Genomic DNA, 21215 nt, shown 5'->3' with positions numbered 1-21215 from the left:
CCCTGTTTGTCCCTTTTGAAATTTGCCCCACATGAAAGCAGGGGAGCTTGGGGGGGCACCTGCATGGAAACATCCAAAGGGGTTGTACAAACTATGACCCTACCGGCAGTGTGGTACCCTATCACTTTAAGTAGCTGTATATTCCCCCAAATAATCCTGGGAACTGTAGTTTGTTGAAGGTGCTGAGAATTGAGACACCTATCTCCCCCCCCCTTAGAGAGCTACAGTTACTAGTAGGGCTGGCCCACTCACAGGGCAAGGTGAGGCAACTGCCTCAGGCAGCAAGATCCGCAAGACACCACAGCCTGATGCAGAGCTTTCTTCCCACCTTGTTCCTGATGTAGATATTACCTCAGCTCTTCTTCCCTGGTGGGCGGGGGGGGGGGCATTTTGGGAATCCACTTCAGGTGCCGAAATGTCTTGGGCTGGCTCTGATTCCTACAGTTTCCTGAGAGGATTAAACCACTCTTGGAGGAGAATAGGGTGCTCCTAACGACTCTCAGCAACATTAGCAAAGCACAGTTGCCAGGAATCTTTGGAAGCAGTCGGTTAGAGTGTGCTGCCGGATAACACCAAGGCTGCAGATTCACTTCCCATAAGGGACAGCTGCATATTCCTGCATCGCAAGGGGGTTTGCACTAGATGATCCTCGGGACTCTTCCAACTCCATGATTCAAGACAGATCTATGATTCCATGAAATGCAAATAGGGCCAGTGTTAGGTTAATTGTCTCCACAAATACTGTTGTTGTTAATGTTATCTGTTGCTCGTTGTTACAGCAGTTTCAGTGTGCACTGTGTTTTAGAGTGTTTCATAAAAAGAAAATACACATCTCTGCCCTAGCCTTTTTCTTTTTCTTTTCTTCAACACAATTTTATATACCAGAACAAAATAGCTCTAAATAGTTTGCACTAAACCATTCAGTTAAAATGCCAATAAAGCAAATTACATGACAACATTTATATTATAAACTAATTATTATTCTTATTTTAAAAAAATAAAAAATAGATGCACTAAAATCAGATGTCAAAAATCCACACTAAAATTACATGCCTGAATAGGCTCGCTGGAAGAAAAAAAAGGTTTTTATCAGGCTCTGAAAACAATACAGTGCCTTATATCAATGGGCAAAGAGTTTCAACACACCGAAATATCGATTCTTTGCAAGTTCAAGTTGAACCACAATGTTGCCAGTGCTAGTTTGAACTTGCTATCAGAATGCAAGGACCCTGTTCTTTCATTCTAATCGAATGCCTTTTACACCTTGCTCCAGTTGGTGACTCATGTTGGCCTAGTAAAACAGAAAGTAGATACCGCAAGCATGAAGTCTGCCTCTTCCCCTGGTGTACACTAGGAGGAAATCGTGCCTTCATCATGCTGCCTTCCAGCTCTCTTACAAATAACAAGTGGAACCTACCACAAAATGTTGCAGTGAGGGAGTGCTGCTGTACAGGGTTTGGGACATGCCCATTTCCAGGATACTCCATTCCAACCCCCTCCCTACAACAGCCAGTTGGCATTCCAGGCCCACTGAGCATGCTCAGTCCTCATTGGGTGGCTTTGAGGGTGGGGTGGAGATCTTCCTCTCAGGGCGCTCTTCCTCCTGAATATATTTGTACTTCTTCAAACTTGGGGCTCCCTCAAGCTTTCCAATGCCTCTCTCTTATATATGGTGGTTGCCATATGGCCGTGTAGGCAAATGGCACTCGCACTGGAAAGATTCTCTCCCCGAAGCACAGTCTCTCTGAGGAGTTACCTATGCCTTGTGGTATGTTTCCATTTGATAAGATGGGCCTCTGTATCCACACCTGGGCCTGCATGGATATATGCAAATGTCACCTGTGACTTGCTTTAACTCTGGATGTGTCTCCCCAATTGGTGCAGAAAAAAGGAAGCAAACTGAAAAGGGCATCAAGTCTGGAAGAGGGTGAGGATGACCTTGACTGTCAAGGGAACTTAGCCAGAGGCTCGGTACATTACAGCAAGTAAGTGGCAATGCCCTTTCTTTGAACAGATACATGTGCAGAACAACTTTGCCTAAATGGACTGGTCTCTTGATCAAGTCTAACCGGATGGGACAGAGACAGTGAAATGGAATGGGTTTAGGGCGGGATGTGTGTGTGTGTGTGTGTGTGTGTGTGTGTGTGTGTGTGAGAGAGAGAGAGAGAGAGAGAGAGAGAGAGAGAGAGAGAGAGAGATGTTTGCAGGCCTTGTGACTGCAGATTATTTTTAAAACATACAGACCTAGGGGGGAAAAGCTCAGGGTTTTCTGAGACAGAGCTCAAGTCTGGAGCATCGAGAGTAAAACATGACTTTCCACATGAGCAAAGAGCATTTAACTCACTACCAGCTAAGCACATCCTCCTGCCATACCTGAAGGGTGGAGGATGGTCTGGAGCAGGCATAGGAAAACTCGGCCCTCCAGATGTTTCTGAGTAAGACCATTGGTTCATCTAACTCAGCATTATCCACACTGACTGGCAGGGTTTAAGAAAAGGGTGCTTCCCAGCTCCACCTGGAGATGCTGGACCTGGACTTGGAACCTTCTGCATACACAACCAATGTTCCACCACAGAGCTCCAGAATGCTGCCTTATCCCCAGTCAGACCATGGGTCCATCTAGGTCTCTATTGCTTACACTAGCCTTTCCCAAACTTGGATCTCCAGTTGTTTTCGGACTACAATTCCCATCACCCCTGACCATTGGTCTTGCTAGCTAGGGATGGTGGGGGTTGTAGTCCAGAAACAGCTGGAGACCCAAGTTCGGGAAACCCTGGTTTACACCGCCAGTGGCTTTCCAGTGTTCAGGCAGAGGTTTTTCCCACTCCTAGCCTTACCTGAAGATGCTGGGGGGAGGTGGTCGGGGTTTGAACCTGGGACTTTCTGTATGCAAAGTTGGTGTTTTTGTCGCTTGAGCTGCAACCAGATGAAGTATCTGGGCAAGATGGAGTTCCACCATGCTTTTCTTTATTCCAATCTGTGATTAAATCTCCGGAGTCCAGATAATCCATCTACCTACTCACCCAAGGCTGATCCAAGATGTTTTGCTGCCTCTGGTGAAAGACAACATGGGGCCACCTCACCCTGTTCCTCATTCAGAAGCTGACCAGATTGATAGTTGACACTTACTTCAGCCTTGGTGATGGGACATGGACTTCTACCATCCCGCAGAGCATCAGGCTAATTTAGGCATACACAGCTCTATCCTGCGACACCTCGCCACCATTCCCTTCCCCCAGAATCTGCCAACTACCTCATGCAAGGGCCGGCCCTGCATGTGCTTCATGGCTAGAGATGTGAGAAGGTATCCTTTCTCCTTCTGCCCTGCATTTCTCACACAGAGCACAGTTTCCCTTTCACTGCACTTCATCTCCCACCCAGAACTACATCATTTCTCTTGCTGTCTGCTGTGGAGGAATTATATTAGTGGTTATGCAAGTTACATTGACTGGGATTCAACTTGTGAGTCCCAAGAGTGGAAGCCATGTGCACCCCAAAATTGGCTTGGGGTGTCAAATGGGAGAACTCCTGGAACGGGAAGAGGGGGGAATTGATCCATCTAGCAAACTGCAAATGCTAGCCATGCCAGAACAATTGCTTTGTGACGTTAAATTTCCTCCCGTCGCCATTATTTTGTTCCACTCCATTAATTTCAGTGCAAAGGAAACACAACGCAAATGGAGGGCAGGGGGACATAATCAATTACATATCGTTTGCAGATTGAAAGCAACAGCAGCAGCAAATACTGATTGTATTTGCGGGATTGATTTCCATTCTGGACCTAGGGTGAAGGAACGAATATTGGCAATTTCCATTCCTGTTTCTCCAACATCCCTATCCATGATTGAAGTGGACTGGTTTGTGCAAATGCACACAGACTGCCTCATCTGCAAAACTCCAGACACAGAGTATACCTGCTTGTGGTCATTCCCAGTCAGAGTAGACCGTACTGAGGCAGATGAACTGAATTGGTGCATAGTAGCTCTTCAAACACCCATTATGAGCACCTGTAGCTGAGCGATAGAGCACATGATTTTGTGTGCAGAAAGTCTCAGGTGCTGTTTGGTGCTAAAGTTTAATCAGAACAGCTTAGAGGTGATTTGACAATGACAGCATTTTGTGTTCTATTTCCATGGGTACCTATTGTTTCACCAACTCCTACACACGTTGCCTTCTCCTCCAGTCCTTTGTTTGCTTGTTTCTTGTCACTGCTGAGGATCTCTGTTCTCTTAATTCCCCAATGTGCTTTGTTCCCATAGAACAAACCGACAGAAGAAAACCATGAAATTATCCCGAGCGCTCTCCGACCTGGTGAAATACACTAAATCTGTTGGGATCCATGACGTAGAATCTGAAGGTAGGTGGTCTGCTATAAAGACGAAATAAGAAGAGAAACTGTGGGTAACCTTGCAGGTATACACTGCAGTCCCGTGCACCTTTGCCTAGAAGCAGGGACGGGGAAGAAGGCCTCAGTTTCTGTTCCACTCTGTATTCATCACACACAGCCCTGCTTCTGTTCTGCTGCAGCTCATCTTCCACCCAAAATTATGTTATTCATCACTGTCTGCTGTGGCAGAATTATGTAACAAGTATAATTTACATTGTTGTTATGTTATTCCACCGCATTAATTTTAGTGTAAAGGAAATGCAATGCAAATATGTAGTCCCTTGTGATCCGAAAGCAGAAACATCAGTGGATGCCGGTCGTATTTGTTAAATAACTAAAAGAGGCGATGCACTCTCCCCGCCTTTGTTCCAGTCTCTTCCAGTTGGCAAGTCTCCTCTTTCAGCGAAACGAAAGCTCACCAGATCCTCCAGCAAAAGCCGGCCCAGTATCTGCGCTTCAACCAACACCAGCTATCGCGAATCTACCCTTCCTCCTATCGCGTGGACTCCAGTAATTACAACCCTCAGCCCTTCTGGAACGCTGGGTGCCAATTGGGTAAGGAGGAGCCAGAGGCAAAGCTTTGAGGAACGAGGAAGGTAGATGGGAAAGCTGTCAATTGGATGCTGTTTTGCCTACAAAGCCTGCTGTGTTTAAAACAAAGCGGAAACTTGCTTTGAAGAAGCTTATTTTTCCACGGAACCTTCATCCAATTTGTGGGGCCAAAACTTTTCCCGGTGCACTTTTCATTGTGCGAGTAACGCATAAGTAGACCCACATGGTAGCCTTTCTAGGACATGGTCACAAATGGCCACCTGTACTATGTCCCCAAATTTCAGCCAGTTGCCCCGCACAGTATTTCTTCTGGAAACAAAAACAAAATCGCCTGCAGCATAAAATGACCCTGGAATGCATTTAATTCTGCCTTTGGGTGCATTTGCTACCACAGCCCCATGTTAGCAGATTGGGGTAGTAAAAACACCCTACAGGCTTTTCATAGACAAATGGCCAGGGAAAAGTTGAGAAATTGGCAAGTTACCTTTGACCAAAAAAATGTTACCTGTTCTGGATGGAGTTGCACTCCTCTGAAGGAGCAAGTGTGTAGCTTGTGGGTCCTCCTGGATATATCTTTGTCGCTGGAGGCCCAAGTGGGCTAATGTGTGCCTTTTGCCAGCTTTGTCTAGTTCACCAACTGCAGACATTCCTGAATAGGAACAGCATGCAGTCCATGTATTTGTAACCTCAAGCCTGGATTACTGTACCACTCTACATGCAGGGCAGCCCTTGGCTCTGGTGCAGAATTCCCCCAGATCATAGCCTTCTGCAGGAAAATAGGTCTTAGCATAAAATTACAACATTTCCGCTAAAAATAGGAACCCGTTAAAACCTACTTGAACTTGCTTTCATGGGAGGTAATTATTTCCTTGGCAATATTGAATTAAGTACTTTCTGAGTTTATTTCTATATTCGCTTGCAATGCTTGCTCTCAGATAAGAGGTTAATTTTACCATTGCAGCCAAAACTTTATTAATTGGGCAGCCTATCACTCCTTTGCAAATTTGCATGCTTTAGCATATTCCGTCTCCTCTGATTTCTTCTGCCCTTTTCCGTGCAGCATGCTGATTCAGCTCCATCTCTCAAAAGTGAGAAAAGTAGCTGAACGCCACAACTCTTCACATCAGGGATATTGCACAAAATAATATATATGTATATCTAGATATATTTACTCGCTCTCAGTTTTCTTTCTTCTGCCTGGATTCGTGGCATCAAGAAGTCTATCCAGTCGCTTTCGCCTTCAAACGTGGCTCTATCTCATTTTGCTCTGACAGCTTTGCTTTTAGAAATGTTGTTCAGCAATTTATCACCCCCCCCCTCTCTCTCTCTCTCATTCCAAATATTGCAGTTGCTCTAAACTACCAGTCAGAGGGGAGAATGCTTCAGTTGAACCGAGCCAAGTTCAGTGCCAATGGAAACTGTGGCTACGTCCTCAAACCCAAGTGTATGTGTCAAGGTAAGGGGAATGCAGATCTCAGCTTTAATTAATTATGGTACCGTTATTACAAGCGTGCGCTGCAGCAAAATGTTGCAGTGCATTTTCACCTTTTAAACAGGAGTGTGCCTGTTCAGGGTTGTAGCTAGTCAACCACGCTGTCCCCAAGGACCCCCCCCCCCATTTCCTTCCCTACCCCCAGAGTTTCAACTGACATTTAGCATTCTGTGGCCAAAAAAATTAAAGAACAGAATCCCCATGCCGATCCACAGACCGTCCACGGGCTGGATCCTGAGGGCAATTGGGCCGGATCCGGCCCGCAGACCATAGTTTGTCGACCCCTGTTACATTATATATTAATATTGCTTATTTATTATGATTATTTTCAGAAGGTAAAATTAAAAATTATTTTCCAAAAGCAGTTTATGTGCTTCTTCATCAAACGTAGGTTTACCAAGCTTCAGTGTTGTCCAGATTTGATTCCTCACATCAAGGAACATATTTTAAAGACCCCTCACTGAAGAAATTTGCAAAAAAACAAAATAAAAATGGAGTCAAAGGCGAGAAGTCAATGTTTAAAGAGAAATGTATAACAAATTTGGAATCTAGAATATATATGTAAAGATTTTAAAGTTTAATTTTATTAAAAAAATGATTCTGAAAAGAAATTTGCAAACATAAAGTTTCACTGTCTGAAATGGCACATCCTAATAAGATAGGAAGATAGGAATCTGCCTTCTACAGAGTCAGACCATTGATCCATCTACCTTAGTACTGTCTGCACTGACTGGCAGAGGCTCTTCCGGGTCTCAGACCGGGGCCAATTCCCAGCTCTAGCTGGAGATTCCAGGTTCTGAACTTGAGACCTCCTGCATGCAATGCAGAAGCTCTAACACTGAGCTGCAGCCCTTTCACAAAGATAAGGAAGGATAAATGTGATTAAATGCCCATGTTCCTAAAGCTAACTAATGGAGTCAGACCATTGGCTCATCTATACCTGTGCAGTTTCCCCTGGCCAACAACAGATCTCCAAGGTTTTGGACATGGGACATCCCCCAATCTAGCTGGGTATGCTAGGAACTGAACCCAGGGGCTTCTGCATGCAGAGCAGATGCTCTACCCTGCAGGCTTTCAAAATCCCTTCAATCCAGATTGTACTCTGTTCATTGTTCACACTGAGCCTTTCCTTGCTTATTGGCTCACCTGTGATGGATCTGTGTCTTTCTTCACCTACTTAAGACCCGTTATCTGCTCTCCTGCACATGGCAGCCGAAGCAGGCATTTTGAACAGGGCTGAGCCATTGGCATTGCCTTCACACTGTGCTTCATTGTCTTGGTTGTCTGCAAACCACTGGGCTCTGATTAAATTAATGAAATCTTGCTGTCTTGGCTCTGCTGACAAGCCTCTTGTCCTCTCTGCTGCTGCCTGTGTTTCTACAAAACGAGAGATGTGCACTTCTTGTTATCCCTGTATCTCATCACAGGCTTGGAAGAATTAGTCTGTGTCATTAACTTCGAATTTACTGCCTAACAAGGCAGCTTCTTTCTCGCCTTTCGCTGGCCTGTAAACGGCATTTTGTGTTTGTCTGGTTGTAATTTAGTAGCCAATCTGTGATCGCAATAATAAAGACTGATTGATTGACTTTTTCTTTCTCTCCGCTGCCCACTCCCCAGAAGAAGGAATCGTATCTGTTTGATTTTCACATTCTAGACTAACAAGCCTCATTTGCAGCAGCACTGCTTGGGAATTCCGGCAAAACCCAAACGGATCAATGCCGTTTCAAAATGAGCGCAGTTGGGAGAGTTTCCGTTTGCAGAGTAGACAACGATCTGGTTCAGTATTAAAGGAGCTTCCTGTGCCAATGGAATGGTGTGTCTGGAAGTTGATGCACGTATTGCACATTTTGCAAACAACTTAGCTCTGCCTTAAATCTCTGCGTATGTTCTGCGAACCTTTCTCAGGGATCTTCAACCCAAATTCTGAAGACCCATTGCTTGGCCAGATGAAGAAGCAGCTCGTGTTGCGAATCATCAGTGGGCAGCAGCTTCCCAAGCCCAAGGACTCCATGCTGGGAGACAGAGGAGAGGTATGGACCTGTTGAGAGAGGTGCGGAGAGATCTGGGGAGAGCACAGCGGCATCTGCTTGCAACACAGCCACTGTGTGCTGAGAGCCCTCTGGCAGCAGCTGTCAGAACCAATTGCTGTAGGCAGAATCTTGGTGCCAGTGACTGCCACAGCTCCACTCGCTTTTACAACTTGCCTTTACTTAAGCCTAGCCTCCAGTACTGCTAAGTTAAGTGGAATTGTTAAGTGGGAAAAGACAATCACAGGTGACAATGAGCAAGAATTTCAATTTGATTCTCACTTAATAATAATAATAATAATAATAATAATAATAATAATAATAACAACAACAACAATAAATTTTATTTATACCCCGCCCTCCCTGGCCAGAGCTGGGCTCTAACACCAGTAAAATTACGATAAAAACATAATAGGGAGGGGGGACAACAACAAAACGATTTAAAATACAGGTTAAAATGCAATTTAAAATGCAGCCTCATTTTAAAAGTAGTCCATGGATCAAAACCGTAAGGGGAGGGAAAACATAAGGGTCAGACTGAGTCCAAACCAAAGGTCAGGTGGAACAGCTCTGTCTTGCAGGCCCTGCGGAAAGATGTCAAGTCCCGCAGGGCCCTAGTCTCTTGTGACAGAGCGTTCCACGAAGTCGGGGCCAGTACTGAAAAGGCCCTGGGCCTGGTTGAGACTTAAAGGCAAGCTTACATAAATGGCACTTTCTGAAACATGGGGGAGAACTTTCTGGTGGTATGAGCTGTTTAACAGTGGGATGGACTGCTTTGGAAAGTGGCGGGCTCTCTTTCATTGGAGGTTTCTAAACAGAGGTAGGACGGCCACTTGTGAGGAATGCTTTAGTTGAGATCCCTGCGTTGCAGAGAGTCGGGCCAGATGACCTTTAGAGTCCCTTCCACCTCTACAGTTCTATGATTCTATGAAACAATTCTCAGACTGAAACACAACCATCCTTCGGAGTTTGCCCTTCTGCTAATTTTGCAACGCAGTTCTCCAGCCAAGTAAAATGTGCAAACGCACATAAGAGTAGAGTGTGCATATAAATGCATGTATTAGTGGAAATGATAAACAAAAAATGCATTATATTAGGGGAAATTGCTTTGAAAAGAATGTGTGTATTATGAGAAATTCACACTAAAACACTGATGGTTTTTTTGCGAGAACATGTATGTATGTATGTATACTCTTTATGCATATGCATGTGTGTAATGAATTGTTTGCAGAGTTCTTAAAATGGGCCCGGGCTTTTATCTTTGCAGTCCTTTCTGATTATGGGTTTGGACTGGGGTGGAGTGGGGGGTGGATACTTCCTGCGGCCTCCTTTTTTTTGGTTTTTTTGGGACAAATTATGCAACACGTTTCTTCCTCCCTGAGACTAGCAGGTGCTCAGCCTTTTCTCTTTGTGCAAAGAGGGACCGACTTTGCTTTCTTGTCCACAGAGTGCCTTTGGGGAGATGGCTGAGCGCTGCCAAGATGCTCAATCAATGTGGCAGGAGCCCTATTCATGCCACTTCACAGGGAAGAAAAGGGGTTGGGGGGGGCTGGTTGGGAAACACCTCCAAAGGAGAGCCAAGTTTAAACCCAGAAACTCACTGTAAATATTTATAAAGCTGCTGGGTTTGTCAGCCAAGATGGATGGGGCTTCATTAGTGCACCTCTTGGTATCTGTTTGCATAGTGTCAAACCCCCAGTACAGGGTTTTTTTTGGGGGGGGGGCGGGGAGACAGTATTGGCCTTTACACTTTTTCACTGGGTGCAAAGGGGGGAAGGGGAAGTCAACTATGTGGGTCGTCTCCTCTCCCTCATCTCTCCAGTTGTTAGTTGGTTTCTCAATCGAAAAGCAACTTCAAGTATCCATTCTGAGAGGGTTGGATGCTTTTGACTTGACACTGGGTGCAGGATGCTTGAGTACAAAATACAGGCTCAATGCTGTATTTTCTGAATTTTGATTCCTTCGTGATGTCCACTTCCTTGTATTTGATATTTCAGCTGCACATAATTCACATTTAGATCTTGAATGAGGCATGTGTGTGTTTTGCACTCAGGGTAGGCCTTTCCCCGTTCCCAGGGCACCACCACAGCTGTGGAACAGGTTTCACAGGGAAGCCTTTATCTGAATTTAGGCTGAAATCGGAACTAAGGCCCATAGCTGTCAACATTTCCCTTTTTTAAAGGGAAATTCCCTTATTCTGAATAGGATTATACACAAGAAAAGGGGAAAGTTGACAGCTATGCTAAGGCCCCATCTGCATAAATACATCTAAAGCAGTATCATAAACTGTCATGCCCCCCCCCAATCTTGGGAACTGTAGTTTGTTAAGGGTGCAGAGAGTTGTTAGGAGTCCCCCTCACAGAGTTACAGTTCCCAGAGTGTTTTAGCAATCAATTCCTCTACCCAGGGAACTTTTAAGAATTGTATCTCTGTGGGGACATTATTATTATTTATTCACCCTTCACCCTGAGGGTGAAGGTCTGAGTTTGGATCGCAACAAATTAAAATTCAGCATTGAAAACTGTACTTTCTGTGATGTTGTTTTTAATCACAATAAAATAAGGGAGGTCCTCCTTATAATGTTTAGCACCCTTAATGAATGGCAATTTCCAGAATTCTGCGTGAGGAAACCATGGCGGTTTAAAGTAGCATGGTGCTCCTTTAAATATATGATGCAGCTGGGACCATAGGCTGCAATCGTGACTATGTCTACTCTGAAGTAAGTCTCCTGAATTCAGGGAAGGACCATAGCACAGTAGTGCAGAACACTGGATCTCCAATGTCTAGATTGAAACAAGGATTCCAGAGTAGAACATTGCAGTCAAGCTTTTCAGAGTGGCTTGCTCTGTTTTATCCCAGCATTATGATGGTAATTGCCTACTCTTCTCCCCCCTTTCCCAGATAATAGATCCATTTGTGGAAGTGGAAGTAATCGGATTGCCTGTGGACTGCTGTAAAGAGCAGACAAGAGTCGTGGATGACAATGGTACGGCTTCCTTCTCCTGGCTTTTTTCCTCTCCCCTCTGCATGATCCACGGTCTCTGATATATTCTCAGCACGTGAGAGCAAAGTTACGCTGAAGTTGCTTGCACCCACGAGGGTGACTGGAAACAAGAATTACTTGTGTGTGTGGTGTGAAGTCAGCGTTGTGGGATGAGTTTTAATAGGTAGGAGAGGATATGTTGATTGCAGTTTATCCCTTTAGGCGCCCACTTATGGATTGGACGGTTTTAAAATCCATCCCTTGGCCACACAAAAATTAAAAACATAGGAATTAGGCTGCAAGCCATCTTTTGAGCAAGTCCAGCTATGAAGTAAACTGGCTTCCCCCTTCTTACCCCATTTAATAAAGAACCAGGCAACAGCTTGCAAAGTAAGTTTAAAAATAAGATTGACTTAGTGTATAATCATGCATTGGTTCACAATGGTAGACGCAAAAACTATAGAGGCAGAATATTTATATTTCCAGTATAGCTAGTCTTAGGCATGTGTCTGGGACTGGAGAAAGCACAGGGCTCATCTACCCTCATGGCAGAAGGGAGAGGAACAGGAAGCACTATATGCTCAGGGGAGAGGAAATGACATCACACAGAGCCCTCTCTACCAATTGTATTTCTATGGCCGGAGTATCTGCCTGTCAGCAATACAGCTCTGTGGACACATAGACCCTTCTCGTGCTAACTAGCAAGAATATGCAATTACTAGGTTTGGCTGCTAATCTCCCACCATATTTCATATACCATATTTCTCTGAAACATCAGTTCAGCCCTGTAGCTTTAAGCCTAGGAAAAAATCTCCCAGTAAAGGCCACTTCCTTCCAACACTACTTCCTGTTATCTTCTCCTTATTTTCAAAAGTGAGATTGTAAGCTCCTTGCAGCAGGGACCAGACTGTTATGTTTTTAGAAACACATCCTTTTAGAGTTGAAAGAGACCTTAGTAAATGGAAGGATCTTAGACTGGTCCACAAAGGGCCATAAATCATGAGTGAACTCACAGCATGCACAGGAAAACTATTTCATCCATAGGCCACTGTGAACCAGCTCTCCTCTAGGATTCAGCCATATTGAAACTCTTCCTGTCCCCCACCTCTTTATTTCCCTTTGCAGGTTTCAATCCAATGTGGGAAGAAACTCTGGTGTTTCCTATTTGCATGCCAGAAATCGCCCTGATTCGGTTCTTAGTGTGGGATCATGACCCAATCGGGAGGGATTTCATCGGACAGAGGACAATATCGTTTACCAGCATGATGCCAGGTTACTTGTTTATTTTTATATATACCACCTTTTCTTCCAAGGAACAGAGATTGTGACTGGCCCTAGGTCACTTCATGGCTGAGTGGGGATTTGAACCCTGGCCTCCCAGGTGCTAGTCCAATACTCTTAACTCCTATGCCACACTGGCTCTCCACAGAAGGTGGCAGCTCTTTTCTTCAAGAGAACTGACGAGCCATTTAGTAGATGCTGGTCTGTTAGGGCAAGCAGTGTGTTGCCTTGCTAACTTCAGCCTGCCCCCACCTGCCTTTTTGCAATAATTCCAGAGGGTGGTCCTGGCTGTCAGATGCCTCCTCCTTGGTCTCAGTCTTGTAGTACTCAGCTGGGAGGAAAAGGAAGGGGACCAAAGCAGAAATGGTTGGCTCTGGCTCCACCTACTGTTGGCATCCCTGCCTTCTACCCCATCAGTCTCAATTAGCACCAGCCGTCACCGGAGCAATCGATAGCTGAGGCTCCTCTTTATCCCAGTGGTGCTTATGTGTGTTGCCCAATCCATTCCTCTTCTACAAAGAGTAACCCATCTGAAGGGTTATTCAGAGTCATGTCTTCCATCCCAAACTCCTTGTATCAGTAGATGCTCCGAAGAAGGTTGGCATCTTCAATGCCTCCATGTGAAATCCAGATCCCAGGGGTTGTATGCAATTGTTAGCCCTAGTCAGCGTCAAATGGACATGACCAACGTGGCTCCACTCATTTCAGTGGGGTTTATTCTGGGCAGGACTTGAGACACAAGCCTGAGAATTTGGCTACTGTGAGGTCGCACAGGTGGCAAGTGATGGAAATAGGAACATTATTGGTCCCATTAAAGTTTGTAGGACATTGGGCAAGTTTGCTGGGTCAAGCAGGGGTAGGGAACCTCAGGTTTGGGAAGCCAAATGCCATCATCCAGGGCTCTCTGTCTGTTCCTCGGGACTATCTCCAAGACCATGCCTACTGTCCTGGGCACATTCCTCACTGACCTTGAATGGTAATAGTGCCTGATGCTTGCTGGTGTGTGTGTGTGTGTGCACCTGTGCACATGTGTAGGCACTACAGATTTTTGTGCATTCTTAGAATACAGTGGTACCTCAGGTTACATACGCTTCAGGTTACATACGCTTCAGGTTACACACTCCGCTAACCCAGAAATGGTGCTTCAGGTTAAGAACTTTGCTTCAGGATAAGAACAGAAATCGGGCTCCAGCGGCGCGGCGGCAGCAGGAGGCCCCATTAGCTAAAGTGGTGCTTCAGGTTAAGAACAGTTTCAGGTTAAGAACAGACCTCCGGAACGAATTAAGTACTTAACCTGAGGTACCACTGTATAGCCTACTGTACAAAGGTAGAAAGTCAGATCTGTTGCCTCGTCCACTTTTCCCCTTGGCCACACCCAGCACTGGCATTTGGCCTTCAGAAGGCTAACCACAAGGGAATGTGGCCCTTGGGCTGAGAAAAATTCCTCCCCTCTGGGGTAAAGAGAAAAGAAAGAGAGAAAGAAAGAGAGAAAGAAAGAGAGAAAGAAAGAGAGAGAGAAAGAAAGAAAGAAAGAAAGAAAGAAAGAAAGAAAGAAGAAAGAAAGAAAGAAAGAAAGAAAGAAAGAAAGAAAGAAAGAAAGAAAGAAAGAAAGAAAGAAAATCAGCTCCTTTTGATAAACTGGAATAATCTGGGACAGAGTTAGCTCCAGTACACACCTTCACTTGCCATATACCTGAATACCTCCCAGCCTTTTCTTTGAGAGAGGAGGAATTAAAGCATGGTACTGGAAGATACTGGGAGGGGACTGGCTTCTTTTGAGCCCCCCACCCCAATTATGTGTTTGTGTAATTGTCTGGTTCCTCTCCCTGCCTTCCTTCCCACCCACCACTAATCAGAATGATGGGCACTTTGTGACTTGGTGGTTATATCTGCCAGCTCCTAATTTGTACAACTCCAGCTTGATAGGAGGGATTTCTTAGTCAATGGGGTAAACTTCAAAGCCTTTCTTGAAAGAAACCAGGGTCTCTTTCTCTGCTCTCATTTTTGTTGGCCGAGCACCAGTGGCTGCAATTACCAACTATAATGTTAAAGCAGCCTGATGGCTGAGTATCTGCAAAATTCAGAGGCTTTTAACACATTCCCCCCTTCCTTCAAACCCTCACCCATTTCTCCCTCCCTCCTCTCCTTTTTTCTGCCTTCCCAATTCAGATAAAAGCACCCTGTGTTGTTGTTCTGATTCCCCCCCCCTTCTTGTTCTTCATCTTCTTCAAAGCAGAGGAAACTTGGCAAGGGAAAAGTTTTTTTGAGAGAGAGAGAGAGAGGAGGAAGGAATCCATCTGGCTTTTAAAAAGGAGAAAAATAAAAGATAGAATGAATGAGAGACATTTCTGATTATTACATTAATAACTGTTCACAGCGGAGAAGGGAATCAATTAGGAATTCCAAGATTGACAGCTGCAATAATAAAAGAAGAATAGTGTTATTTGATGACCGGGCTAGGGTGGGGGTTGGGGTATGCTCCGAACTCCTGCAAATGGGCCTCTTCCCAGGCAAGCTGTAGGTGGTAGCGAGTTTTTTTAAGAGCTGAAATAAACATTTGGGTGAGTAGAAGTAGGGCGGAGCTAAAACAGCCTCTCTAAATACTCTGTGCAATTTATGGGCAGTGGCATGGAAGGACTTTGCTGAAAATACGTGAGGCCAGAAGTGAAATTCTCCCAACAGTTTTCTCAGAAAACTCTCTCTGCTTGTTTCAGCAGCTGGTTGCACTGGGATCACTCTTGGAGAAATTTGCAGTCCGCCACTGTCCCTAGTAGGTCTCTGCATTCTGTGTTCCTGATTGTAGGTTGGCCAGGAGTAATGTTGGAGAATGGTGTGGAGACTTGGACCTTCTGGGTGCAAGGCTACCCATGAAGCAGCCCCTCCTTTGGCAGACCCAAACTGCTTTGCCAACTTACAGTGGTATCTTGGGTTAGATACGCTTCAGGTTACATATGCTTCAAGTTACAGACTCCGCTAACCCAGAAATAGTACCTCGGGTTAAGAACTTTGCTTCAGGATGGGAACAGAAATCATGCTCCGGCGGCAGTGGGAGGCCCCATTAGCTGAAGTGGTACTTCAGGTTAAGAACAGTTTCAGGTTAAGAACGGACCTCTGGAACGAATTAAGTACTTAACCCGAGGTACCACTGTATTTCCTTCCTCCTCACTCCCCGTTGGCACCTGACCTGTGAGGTGTGTGTGTGTGTGTGTGTGTGTAGTTTATGGGCCCTTCTTGGTCTTCCTTTGTTCTCCTCTTCATATTCCTCACCGAACCCCCAGTTAGAAATAGCAGGGGTGGTGTTCTGAGCCAAGGCTTGAACCCAAGCAAGGGCTTTTAAAAAAACAACCTTGCTTCAGGTAGGACACAAGCTTTTAATGCCTTTATATTCTTCTCTGGCTCAGATCCAGATCTGGACCGGAGAAGAATTCCAAGCCCGCTTCCTTGATCATTTCATTCTTCCCTGTCCCCCAAAGCCATCACCACTAGAGCTCCCAGCATGTTTCCTCTTTCCTTAGGTTGCAGAGAGAGAAGCAGAGAAGAGAATTTTATTTCTCCTTTTCTGCATTCACTCTGGGAAACAGCACACCTGGGGAGACCACAGGAGGTGGAGGGGGGCTAAACTTCTTTTAGCATGCTGTTATCCACTACATCCTGCCAGCTCATCCCTGCTGTTGCTCCCACAGCTGCTGCAGCTTGAAAGCAGGAAAAAGGAAATGAGGATTATATTGTTGGGGGGTTGGGGGCTGATGAGAATGGCTTTTAGGGAAGAGGAGGGAGAGTGAGGATGGGCAGCAGTAATTCTGCTGAGCCTCTTAGGAGAAAAAAAATATTGAGGGTTGGGGGGAGTTTTCATAATTTCTGTTGCTGCCTCTCAGTAGCCTCTTAACATGTTCCACCCAGGATTTCCCTGACCCCATTACATTATTACAGATTTTCTCTATCTTGCACCTACCACTTCATTGTATTAAGAGGCTATTTTTAATATTACATGGTTTATAAAGGCTTTAAAGTGAATTAATAAATATTTATGGGCAGAGATATGTAGGCAGGGGACGGGCAGGCCCTATTTTACTGATTTTTTCTAGGGCAGGATAAATTCTCCAACTTTTTCTTGGGTTGGGAGCTCACTCGCAACATATTTTTATTTTTTGCTCCCGCTGCAAGTACCAACGCCATCAAACTGCATATTGACGTTACATTCTGCATCCTCCACAATGATCCCAGACATGGCATTGTTCTGGGGCATTTTGACCAAAGACAGCAGCCACCACCCCACCCCAAAAGGTGGAAAAGATTCAGAGAAGATTCTTCAAAGAGGCCTTTCTCTAGGTGTGGGGTGAGGGTGAGAAAGAGAGAGATCCCAGAAACTTTCTTGGGGGAAAAAATGTCTTCTGAGAAATTTTGGCTCACCTATAGTAATTTCCACGTAAATCCATGGTGAGTTCCAGAGATCTTTTCCACGGAATCCTCTTCCTACCTTCATTGCTTCCATTGCGTATTTTCCTTCATATTTCTTGAATGGTTTCCCCTGTTTTTCTGGGGTGTGTATGAGGGGAGGGGATTCTGATCTCAACTCACAGTTCTCTGGACTTCTGAGACTTCATAAAATCATAGAGTTGGAAGAGACCCTGGTGGTCATCTAGTCCAACCCCCTACAATGCAGGAATGTGCAACTGTCCCATGTGGGAATTGAACCTGCAAACTTGGCATTACCAGCATCACGCTCTAACTAACTGTGCTATCCAGGCCCCGGAGGAACTAGCTGGGATGTGTGCTTTACCTACTACCCTTGCTTTTCAGGCTATCGGCATGTCTACCTGGAAGGCATGGAGGAGGCGTCCATCTTTGTTCACGTAGCTATCAATGAGATATGTGGTAAGGTGAGTAATCACGGGCCTTGAGACGGGAAAATTTGCCCCTTTCCATTGAGGAACATTTGGTAAGATTCTAATTTGGTGACTTGAGAACTCTTTAAAACCACATTGCTCTACCACTTTTTTGTGGGATGGGAGAGCAATGGCAGAAAGGAAAATTTCACCTGTTTTGCTAAAACCAGACTTCTCTAAATTGGGGTTGCGTCTTAAACCTCATGGGGAATGCTCTCTGCTAGGAACCACACCACTGAATTAGGGTGAGAGGTCTCTCGCCTGTCCACACACGTGTGCTCTTGCACATGCTCGCTCTTGTGGTCGTAGGGCCACCTACCCGCAGATCAAACCATATGCAAGGGTGCAGAATTTGCTTTGAAAAACCATGTAATAGGTCAATAGTTATTGTTAAGACTGCAATGTCTTATTTGCAGTCTGGAGTAATTAAGTCATGGGTTGTATCCAACTAAGTTTTATTCAGAGCAGACCCATGGAAACTAAGGGACCTAAGGGAACCAAGTTTACTATATGACCCCCTTATTACAGCAGCTCCACTTGCTACCGGTCTGTTTCCGGGCACAATTCAAAGTGTTGGTTATGGCCTATAAAGCCCCATACAGCTTGGGCCCAGGCTATGCAGTGGGAAAGATCATATCTCAGGAGATGCCCTTCTCTCAGTCCTGCTCCCCTCACAGGCATGCTTGGTGGGGACGTGTGACAGGGCCTTCTCGGTGGCTGCTCTCAGACTCTGGAACTCCCTTCCTAGAGAAGCCAGACTGGCTCCCTCCTTTTTTTTCTTCTGCAGGCAGATGAAGACTCTTTTATTCCAACAGGCCTTTAGGAACTGGCTTGTTTGTTTTTTAAGGAAACAGCTTTTAATAGTACTATGCTGTTTTTGTTGTCTGTGTTTTAAGAGGTTTTTAAAAATTGCTTTAATTCTATTAGAGTTTGATTACTTTTTAACAATTACCTTTTAGTTTTAATTTTATCTGCGTTGTTTTCATTTGCAAAAGCCGCCTTGGGTCCCGCTCGGCGAAAGAAAGGCAGTATATACTACTGATAAGAATAAATAATAATGTTTGTTAATTTTGATGGGTCTGCTCTGAGTAGGACTAACGTTGGAGACAACCCTAGATTTTCAAGGGGGTAGATAAAAAGAAGAGATAACTAGTTTTCTAGGTAAAGGCAGCGAGCAAGGCAGAATCTCACTCTTGAGCCTTCCCTTTTGCCCTGTGCCTGATGCTGTCAATAATTAAGCCTTTTCAGCCGCTATGTACCCCTGGTATAGCAGATAGAAAACCAGATACATGAGTGAGTGGGCAGTGTTTATAAGCTGAGTTTTTCCACATGTCATCTTATGAGCTGGAGGAACCTTCCTCTCCCTCCCCTAAGGGAAGAAGCCTGGGGATTGGTGGTGGGATGACGATGAGTGGTCAGAGGAAGAAGACTGGGAGGAGGTGGTGTCAGAAGCTGAAAAGGTAACAGGGCTTAGTGAGCTGGGAGAGTCTGTGGCAGATAGGAGTCCAGAAGCAGAAGCAGGAGAGGAGGGAGGCCAAGATGCAGAGATGAGTCAGGCTGGAGAGGAAGCCAGGTTGTCTGCCCCGCTTCTGCTGCAACAAGCTTCCCTCACCACTGGTGTCCCAGGACCAGGAGAGGTATGAAGATGGAGGAACAGAGATATGCATGAAGGCACAGTCTCAGATTGCTTGAAAACAATCCAGGGAAGGAGGAGACTTAGGCAGCTGTGAGAAGGCAATGACCTTTAGTCTCCATAGCTGCCTCATAGGGGGCAAGACCTACTGAGAAGAGTTCCTGTGCTCATTAGGCCTGACACTCCTTGTTTCTTCCACTATGGAGATACCTTAACTTGCTCTGTGTGATTTATTGCTGACCCACTCCTGTCACCATATCCTAGTAGAACATCTTGATTGGGAGTGCTCATCCCAGCATCCTCAGCAAGAAAAGGGCACATCACCCCATTTTCCTTCATGCTCCTTCTGCTTCGTGTTTTATTGTACACTTTTAATTTTGCGTGGAGACCCCCCAAAATTGATTTCATCCTTGTCAATCGCTTAGAAGCCATTTTGGCAAGCGAGCGGTATGTAAATGAGCAGATGATGATTCCCTTTGAGGAGAAGGTCCCAGGGCTGCAAACAAGGCTGGGGATTCAGTCCAAGCTTCCTCACAAGCATTGGATTCCTATAGCCAGAACAGGTGAGGGGCAGCCACCAGATTCATCACCAGAAAACAAAACAAAGGGGTGTCCCAGTAAAGTTTTACTGCTCCTCTGTGCATGTGACCATTATCTGAAGGGCTGTCACATGGAAGATATGGAACTAGCTTGTTTGCTGCTGCTGCAGAGGGTAGCCAATGGATTCCAATTGCAAGAAAGCAGATTCAGACTAAAGATTAGGAAGAACTTTTGGACAGAAAAAGCTGTTCGAAATGGAACAGGCTCCCTCAGAAGGAGGCGAACTCTGCTTTCTTGGAGGTATTTAAACAGAGATTAGGTGCTCACCTGTCAGGGAATCTTCGGCTGTGATTCCTGCATTGCAGAGTGTTGGGCTATATGACCTGCATCTAGAAGACTAGTTGCAGTTCTGTCTGTCCTTCCATGGTAGCTAGATTTCCCCCCCTCTCCTCTCCTCTCCCACATACAACACTAGAATTCACTTGGACCATAACTTATGGAATATGCTTCCATAAGATATGGTGATAGTGGACAACCAGCGAACCCTCCAGATGTTGTTGGACTCCCAATTCCCTTTAAATTTTGGATTCCTCCCCCTACATCCCTCTTCATTAAAATCTCTCAAGGCGACATGCTATGAAAAGAATGCCAGCCAACGCCCCACCACCACTGCAACAGCAAATGTATAAAACCCTACAAAATCAAAACAGCAGAAGCAGGAATTAAATGGAACTTCCATGTGCGTGGGCAAGATACCAGATGTTGGAAAGAGAGAAACAACTGGGGAATGCCCTTCATGTTCCACTTGTGAGCTTCCCAGAGGCATCCTACTGGCCACTTTTGAAAACGGGATACTTGAGAAGATAGGTCTTTTTTGTCTACCTCAACAAGGCTCTTCATATGTTTATACATCAGTATGTTGTATTGTGGGGCTGGGGTTCTATATCTTATTGAAACAAGGGACTTATCCACACTAAGAGCCTGATTCAGCTCATTGCCACCCCTGCTTGCCCTGGATATTTTTGAAAGAAAAACCGCGCACTGTGTAATTAATGTAATGTGTAGTTCGGCCCTGTCTTAGCTGTCCCTCTGCCCATCTCTTTGACGCATTCGGCCTCGCTTGGAAAAGCATCTCAGACTTTGAAACTAATTAATAAAAGACTGGGAGGTAAATAGAGGGGAGAGGAATGAGATGGTGGGAGGGGGGAGAGAAAAATATACCTCCTCTCCAAAATGCAGCTCCTCAACTGTGCTGCTGTTGTTGCATAGCCCTAATTAAAGGCAGGGAGAATGTGACAAGAGACGGTAATTAGGGCAAGGAAAATGTACTGAAAAGAACAAGCAAGCCTCTGTCTGGGTTCAAGGAGCTCAGGAGGAGCCAGAGAGAATCCAATTCCAGATTCTCCGGAACCTGAGGGGAAGAAGGAAGAGTCT

At 45.3% G+C, this 21215-nt stretch overlaps 1 protein-coding gene across 5 annotated transcripts in view; it reads left to right on the top strand.

The window, feature by feature from the left end:
* Nucleotides 1-21215, top strand: part of PLCH2 (phospholipase C eta 2) — a 326994-nt gene that overhangs the window by 285330 nt on the left and 20449 nt on the right. For all 5 annotated transcript variants that reach the window (XM_081201387.1, XM_081201388.1, XM_081201390.1 and 2 more), the window contains 8 exons: nucleotides 1885-1985; nucleotides 4260-4357; nucleotides 4760-4942; nucleotides 6288-6395; nucleotides 8337-8461; nucleotides 11360-11444; nucleotides 12567-12713; nucleotides 17523-17602. In XM_081201387.1, the coding sequence (XP_081057513.1) occupies nucleotides 1885-1985; nucleotides 4260-4357; nucleotides 4760-4942; nucleotides 6288-6395; nucleotides 8337-8461; nucleotides 11360-11444; nucleotides 12567-12713; nucleotides 17523-17602 (927 nt within the window). The remainder of the gene's footprint in view (nucleotides 1-1884; nucleotides 1986-4259; nucleotides 4358-4759; nucleotides 4943-6287; nucleotides 6396-8336; nucleotides 8462-11359; nucleotides 11445-12566; nucleotides 12714-17522; nucleotides 17603-21215) is intronic.

Source organism: Podarcis bocagei (genome assembly GCF_964188305.1).
Source record: "Podarcis bocagei genome assembly, chromosome: 7".
NCBI classification, from domain to species: domain Eukaryota; kingdom Metazoa; phylum Chordata; class Lepidosauria; order Squamata; family Lacertidae; genus Podarcis; species Podarcis bocagei.
The sequence above is the reverse complement of the archived record's forward strand: the minus strand, read 5'-3'. Positions and strand labels throughout refer to the sequence as shown.